Source organism: Dendronephthya gigantea, unplaced genomic scaffold (assembly GCF_004324835.1).
Source record: "Dendronephthya gigantea isolate DGI-Jeju-01 unplaced genomic scaffold, DenGig_1.0 000538F, whole genome shotgun sequence".
Taxonomy (NCBI): Eukaryota; Metazoa; Cnidaria; class Anthozoa; order Malacalcyonacea; family Nephtheidae; genus Dendronephthya; species Dendronephthya gigantea.
The window spans coordinates 30,878-39,109 of NW_021163548.1; the positions used below are offsets into that span (position 1 = coordinate 30,878).

The 8,232-nt window shown below is 39.0% G+C and overlaps 2 protein-coding genes across 2 annotated transcripts; one reads left to right on the forward strand and one right to left on the reverse strand.

The window, feature by feature from the left end:
* The first annotated feature begins 31 nt into the window (after positions 1-31).
* Positions 32-1,428, forward strand: LOC114543745. The gene is made up of 3 exons (XM_028562604.1): positions 32-287; positions 369-823; positions 900-1,428. Exons 1-3 carry the CDS (start codon positions 135-137, stop codon positions 1,426-1,428), a joined length of 1,137 nt encoding a protein of 378 aa, XP_028418405.1. The 5' UTR covers positions 32-134.
* A 4,351-nt stretch (positions 1,429-5,779) lies between these two features.
* LOC114543746 lies at positions 5,780-7,879 on the reverse strand. Its single transcript, XM_028562605.1, has 5 exons — positions 7,733-7,879; positions 7,241-7,358; positions 6,749-6,866; positions 6,256-6,373; positions 5,780-5,880 (listed from the first exon to the last, which is right to left on the reverse strand). The coding sequence occupies exons 1-5, from the start codon at positions 7,824-7,826 to the stop codon at positions 5,780-5,782; spliced, it is 549 nt and encodes a 182-aa protein (XP_028418406.1). The 5' UTR covers positions 7,827-7,879.
* Between the last annotated feature and the right edge of the window lie 353 nt (positions 7,880-8,232).

Sequence of the window (8,232 nt, forward strand, 5' to 3'; positions counted from 1 at the left end):
TTTTCTTGAATATTCATAAATATTTTTCTCACCAAGTTTGAAGTCTAAGTATTGAGAATTGCGGCTAAGTCTATACCAATTTCCGCGGTGTCGCGTTACACAGGCATAACAATGACACTCTTGATACCTGAAGGATGGATGACAGACTGAAGGTCTCACGGTTTTGGGAAGAAAATTTTTCTATTATTCAACAAACTAAAGATGTTCAGTGTCCAACACCCGAGGAGGTTTATTCCGACTTTATTCTACAAACAGGGCTAACACATATTGATTTGGACAATTTTAAGGCAAGATGAAGAATGAATTTACGTTTTCTCCCTTTTATTTGCGCAATTAATTAATCACCGATTATTTCCATGATATTATAGGTTATAACGTGCAGTCTTGGCAGAGGAATACGCTTAAATAAGAAACGTCGGAAAAACCAGAAACGATTCTACAATGTCGCTCCAAAGCGCAAAAAACTACGACCAGAAGAACAGGATTATGACAGCCAGGTGTTGGACGACTTGGTCGCAGCAGACGACAAACAGCAACCAGCTGACGTCATTCACGTCGGAAACGTTATTAGACAAGAGGACGAACTGTTAGGCAATTATCTGCAACATCAAGCGTCAATGCAAATTAACGCAATGACAGTTTCAGCCTTGCGAGAGAAACAAAATGCACCATCGAGAAGAAAACAAATGTTCGAGATTCTTAGGGGTAAAGGCCTGTATAAGAAATTTGCTATGAGTAAGTTTAAAACGTTCACGTCATGGCTCAAATCGCCATCTGGTGGCCAACTTGCATGCCCTGATGAAATATCAAGTGAAGTTAGCAGGTTGGTATTTAGTAAATACTGTCCGCAGGCACCAGCAAAATTGCAAAATAGAGACTTTTTTTCGTTCTTTTATTAGATTCCTATATTTTTCATTTCCGAGCAAGCTGAAATGGAATAGGTTGTTGGATGCCAAAGCATTTAACAACTATCTCATTACTACAAAAGATGCTGGCTTAGGCCCCGATGGTCTGAAAACGAAGATAGAAAGAATTACAATAGCACTTAAGTTCCTCGCCCATAGAAAACCAAAGCTTCACAGTAAATGCAGAAGAGCAATTGCAGAATATTCTGAATGGCTTAAACCTCTTGCCAAACAGAAAAAGGTGCTGAGAATGCAAAATTCTTGGAGGGACGAGTTATGTGGTTTTAACCTAACCATGGAAGATCTCGACACCGCTGTTTCCGAAGATACAATTGCCCAATTCATTGCAATCATGAAACAAGCAATGTCAAAAACGAGACTAACCCAAAAGGAGTACAGGCTGATTGTCGATACACTTATCACAATAACCATAACGCAGGAAAGTGCTATAAGACCAGGGGCATTTCAATTTATGACTCTGCAAGAAATAGACAACCCTGGTAACATATATATCACCTACTGATGGCACAGTATACAACATAGTCTTTGTGATGAATCATAAAACATTTGCAACCCATGGCCCGCTCCCCGTGCCATTTCCAGAAACAGTATGGATACAGCTTCATAACTACTTGAAATATGTAAGACCCCAGGTGGAACCAAAATCACCCTACAAGCAAAATGTGTTCTTGAATGCATCCGGAGGTATGTTAGCCAAGCCAGGAAAAGCAGTCACAAAGATTACCAGAAAACATGACAAACACATTACGGCAACGAAGATTCGACATGCCGTGGCGACTGCTGGAAATGAACATTTAACTGATATTGAACGGAGAGCAATAGCAAAAGGTATTGGTCATTCCATGGAAGTGCACAATAAAGTATACACAGACTTAACTATTAACAATGTGCGTTCAAGCATCGAGGCACAGCGAAAACTGCACAACAGAGAAAAGATTAACACACTGTGAAAATTGTTGCCCACTTGGTTGAAAAATAATCATAGTTTATATAAAATAATACTTACAGAAGACATTTTGGTATATTTGTATTCCCTTACCACACCAAAAAGAAATGCTAAAAATAAATACAGAATGCATATCTTAAAATTCTTCCCCCTTCTTATAAAAAATTCAATGTTCCTGAATAGGGAGGGGATTGCAGGAGTATTAATTAGAATAGCCCAAGCAACTAATTATTATTATTATTATTATTGTAAGCACTGCAGGTTTTGACTGATCTATATAGCAAATCGTAAACAGTAGCACTATTAAATTCGCTGATTAAGCGTCCGTTACCAGGCCTTCTGAGTTCTGACCGTGGATTTTTGTCGCACGACAAAAATCCACGGTCAGAACTCAGAAGGCCTGGTAACGGACGCTTCGTATTGACTACCGGCCGTAATTCAGTTGAAAACAGGTCATTTTTAGATTTTAATGAATGAATTGGAATTGTCAATAATTGAATAAATGTATTTGGATTTTTGGAATAAACAATTGGAACCAGTAACACTTGTTTAATATATGAATTGGTATACTACACTGGCGGAACTGGCGGTAAAAAAGAACTGCTCAAATGTTGCTATTATCGTATGTAACAGGAATCTTAACAATCAATCTTTTATTGTACACTGGCGGTCAAAAAGAACTGCTTAGATACAAATTCATAAAGAAGAAGGGAATATAGGACAGAGCTTCATATAGGCATTTTGGATAATTCTTCTATTCCAAGCAATATTTCAATAATGCAATGCAACCTGCCACACTTCCAAGATATTCAAACAATAGTTTTAATGAGAAGAGGGAGTGACAGAAATGGATTGGCCTGCACAGTCAAAAGACCTTAACCCTTATTTAAAATCTGTAGGACAATGTCAAGGGGATAGTGCATGCAAGAAAGGAATTAATTCATAAAGAGTCCATGATTCATGGATTGCTGTAAGGCCTGTCCATACGATGAATTTCTTTCAACTGTGAAGGTTACCACCTCAACGGAAAGCATGCCACGCCGGTGTAAGGCTGTTCTCAATTATAAGGCCAAAGGAGGGTGAACAGAATATATATGGTTAAAGGGACAGTTACGTTCATTTGAGAGCATTTTAATTTGTTTTGAGCAGTTCTTTTTCATTGACTTTTAGTCCTTCATCATTTCTTACAGCCAATTGTAAGTGTCGGGGTATGACTCACGACTTATTGTTCTTCCTGATTTTAAATACTCATTGTCTTTTGTGGAAAACAACGAAAATTTAATTTAATGAATGCCTTTTATTTGGGAGTATAATTGTTTAATTTTCTATCATTTCTTCTTTCTTCATTCATCATTCCTAACTGCAAATGTCGAGGAATTATTCGCGATTTCTTGTTCTTCCTGATTTTCAATACTCATTGTCTTTCTTGGAGAACAACAACATTTTAATTTAATTTTCATTTTAATTTTTTTATCATTTCTTCAACCTTCATTCTTACTTCCAACTGCAGATGACTGGTTGTTCATCATGATTTTCAATACTCATGCATGGTCTTTCTGGGGACCAACGACATTTTAATTTCATGATAAAACAATAATTAAATTAAAAATAAACTATAGAATTATAAAATTATAAAATTAAATGTTATGATATGTTATAAAACTATAAAAATTTAAAATAAAAAATTAATATATATTAAAAATACATTAAACATAATTCATAGAGATGTGTTGGACAAGTTCTTTACCATTTAAATGATTTTTGTTACGTTAGAATGAACTTTAGGGATGAGGCCATCTTTTGTTGGATTCTACTGGGTTTTTTAGTCCTTCATCATTTCTTACTGCCAGTTGTAAGTGTCGGGGTATGAATGCCTTTTATTTGGGAGTATAATTGTTTAATTTTCTATCATTTCTTCTTTCTTCATTCATCATTCCTAACTGCAAATGTCGAGGAATTATTCGCGATTTCTTGTTCTTCCTGATTTTCAATACTCATTGTCTTTCTTGGAGAACAACAACATTTTAATTTAATTTTCATTTTAATTTTTTTATCATTTCTTCAACCTTCATTCTTACTTCCAACTGCAGATGACTGGTTGTTCATCATGATTTTCAATACTCATGCATGGTCTTTCTGGGGACCAACGACATTTTAATTTCATGATAAAACAATAATTAAATTAAAAATAAACTATAGAATTATAAAATTATAAAATTAAATGTTATGATATGTTATAAAACTATAAAAATTTAAAATAAAAAATTAATATATATTAAAAATACATTAAACATATTCATAAGATGTGTTGGACAAGTTCTTTACCATTTAAATGATTTTTGTTACGTTAGAATGAACTTTAGGGATGAGGCCATCTTTTGTTGGATTCTACTGGGTTTTTTAGTCCTTCATCATTTCTTACTGCCAGTTGTAAGTGTCGGGGTATGAATGCCTTTTATTTGGGAGTATAATTGTTTAATTTTCTATCATTTCTTCCTCCTTTATCCATCTTTCTTCATTCATTATTCCTAACTGCAAATGTCGAGGAATTATAAAATTAAATGTTGTGATATGTTATAAAATTAAAAATTATATACTATTATGATTAAGCAACTCAGGGGTGCAGATATGAACACTTGGATTAGTCTTGTTATCTAGTTTTTGAAAAAAAATTACTGCTCAATTTTGGTGGTGTGGCTAACCATTGCTTAATGTCTATCTTTCTTCTTTATTTATTTCCTATATTAAGTCTATCTTTTTCTTTCTTATGCCTGTACACATATCTTGAATTGTGCATGCGTGCGAGTAAAGATATGTTTGGTCATTGTATGTATGCATGTGTCTTTCATTCCAAATTTTTCACCTGGACAATATGGTGAAACATCACTCAAAACAAGCAATTGAAGAACACTAAATGGGCACCATTAATGGATGAATGGAACCAATTAATGAACGGAATGGAATTATAAACCAGTATTGGATTTTTTTGACATGCCTTATGGCTTCATTGATATAAGCTCTTACAAAGCTTGCATTCTTAATAATATGGTTGAACATCTTATTCTCAGACGTTAATCTTCATTCAATTATATTTGACTGGATGGAAATCTTGGATAGGAATTATAACCAGTATTGGATTAAACCAGCAGAGTGAAGCACGTTTGTTGTAAAGAGTCGGATTTGGAGAATTTTGACACGCGTGTTTTTCGTTCGCAAGTTTTTTAACTTCCGACAACATGCTAAGCAAGACATTTTCGTACAGTTTGTAACATTTATTTTGCAATATGTAAGCTGCAGCTAGGTGTAGTGGTGTTTCCTGTCTATGAATGGTGTCTCCTTCATGGATTTTTATGCTCTCACAAGCATGCCTTGATAATAACAATGGGTGAATGTTATTTCAGACATTAATCTTCATTCATTTATATTTGACTGGATGGAAATCTTGGATAGGAATTATAAACCAGTATTGGATTAAACCAGCAGAGTGAAGCACGTTTGTTGTAAAGAGTCGGATTTGGAGAATTTTGACACGCGTGTTTTTCGTTCGCAAGTTTTTAACTTCCGACAACATGCTAAGCAAGACATTTTCGTACAGTTTGTAACATTTATTTTGCAATATGTAAGCTGCAGCTAGGTGTAGTGGTGTTTCCTGTCTATGAATGGTGTCTCCTTCATGGATTTTTATGCTCTCACAAGCATGCCTTGATAATAACAATGGGTGAATGTTATTTTCAGACATTAATCTTCATTCATTTATATTTGACTGGATGGAAATCTTGGATAGGAATTATAAACCAGTATTGGATTAAACCAGCAGAGTGAAGCACGTTTGTTGTAAAGAGTCGGATTTGGAGAATTTTGACACGCGTGTTTTTCGTTCGCAAGTTTTTTAACTTCCGACAACATGCTAAGCAAGACATTTTCGTACAGTTTGTGACGGCGCAGGGCTGCGATGGCCGCCCCGTGTGCTCGATATCCGTCCATGCATCGATCCGCCGCTTTTCGGTTCTGCAAAATGCGAGCAAACAAACGGCGATTAACCTATCTGTGTACTATTAATATATCTGTGAGACGAACGAACGTTCGCGGCCAAACGATGGATTATTATTACACACGTAGATTACAGCTATGAATGATTCTGGCAAAGAGCTTGCTTGCTTGCAAGAAAGTCGGCCGGGCGTGCCCTCGTTTCACGTGCAAGTACGAGTCAATTCCTTCTGCATGCATGGAGATTAAGATTTCGATCGAGTGCAGCCTAGCTCCGATTAAAACTCTCGTCCAGCCTCTCTGCATGCAATATTGCATGCATGATATAGTTTAAATGCGGAACAACGGAGAAAAAAACGCTATTCCAAGCTATGCAGCTGCGAGAATTGCACTCACCCGCTGGAGGTAGGCGAAATTTCGTCTCCAGTCGCCTGTTCGCGTGACGGCGCAGGGCTGCGATGGCCGCCCCGTGTGCTCGATATCCGTCCATGCATCGATCCGCCGCTTTTCGGTTCTGCAAAATGCGAGCAAACAAACGGCGATTAACCTATCTGTGTACTATTAATATATCTGTGAGACGAACGAACGTTCGCGGCCAAACGATGGATTATTATTACACACGTAGATTACAGCTATGAATGATTCTGGCAAAGAGCTTGCTTGCTTGCAAGAAAGTCGGCCGGGCGTGCCCTCGTTTCACGTGCAAGTACGAGTCAATTCCTTCTGCATGCATGGAGATTAAGATTTCGATCGAGTGCAGCCTAGCTCCGATTAAAACTCTCGTCCAGCCTGTCTGCATGCAATATTGCATGCATGATATAGTTTAAATGCGGAACAACGGAGAAAAAAACGCTATTCCAAGCTATGCAGCTGCGAGAATTGCACTCACCCGCTGGAGGTAGGCGAAATTTCGTCTCCAGTCGCCTGTTCGCGTGACGGCGCAGGGCTGCGATGGCCGCCCCGTGTGCTCGATATCCGTCCATGCATCGATCCGCCGCTTTTCGGTTCTGCAAAATGCGAGCAAACAAACGGCGATTAACCTATCTGTGTACTATTAATATATCTGTGAGACGAACGAACGTTCGCGGCCAAACGATGGATTATTATTACACACGTAGATTACAGCTATGAATGATTCTGGCAAAGAGCTTGCTTGCTTGCAAGAAAGTCGGCCGGGCGTGCCCTCGTTTCACGTGCAAGTACGAGTCAATTCCTTCTGCATGCATGGAGATTAAGATTTCGATCGAGTGCAGCCTAGCTCCGATTAAAACTCTCGTCCAGCCTCTCTGCATGCAATATTGCATGCATGATATAGTTTAAATGCGGAACAACGGAAAAAAAACGCTATTCCAAGCTATGCAGCTGCGAGAATTGCACTCACCCGCTGGAGGTAGGCGAAATTTCGTCTCCAGTCGCCTGTTCGCGTGACGGCGCAGGGCTGCGATGGCCGCCCCGTGTGCTCGATATCCGTCCATGCATCGATCCGCCGCTTTTCGGTTCTGCAAAATGCGAGCAAACAAACGGCGATTAACCTATCTGTGTACTATTAATATATCTGTGAGACGAACGAACGTTCGCGGCCAAACGATGGATTATTATTACACACGTAGATTACAGCTATGAATGATTCTGGCAAAGAGCTTGCTTGCTTGCAAGAAAGTCGGCCGGGCGTGCCCTCGTTTCACGTGCAAGTACGAGTCAATTCCTTCTGCATGCATGGAGATTAAGATTTCGATCGAGTGCAGCCTAGCTCCGATTAAAACTCTCGTCCAGCCTCTCTGCATGCAATATTGCATGCATGATATAGTTTAAATGCGGAACAACGGAAAAAAAACGCTATTCCAAGCTATGCAGCTGCGAGAATTGCACTCACCCGCTGGAGGTAGGCGAAATTTCGTCTCCAGTCGCCTGTTCGCGTGACGGCGCAGGGCTGCGATGGCCGCCCCGTGTGCTCGATATCCGTCCATGCATCGATCCGCCGCTTTTCGGTTCTGCAAAATGCGAGCAAACAAACGGCGATTAACCTATCTGTGTACTATTAATATATCTGTGAGACGAACGAACGTTCGCGGCCAAACGATGGATTATTATTACACACGTAGATTACAGCTATGAATGATTCTGGCAAAGAGCTTGCTTGCTTGCAAGAAAGTCGGCCGGGCGTGCCCTCGTTTCACGTGCAAGTACGAGTCAATTCCTTCTGCATGCATGGAGATTAAGATTTCGATCGAGTGCAGCCTAGCTCCGATTAAAACTCTCGTCCAGCCTCTCTGCATGCAATATTGCATGCATGATATAGTTTAAATGCGGAACAACGGAGAAAAAAACGCTATTCCAAGCTATGCAGCTGCGAGAATTGCACTCACCCGCTGG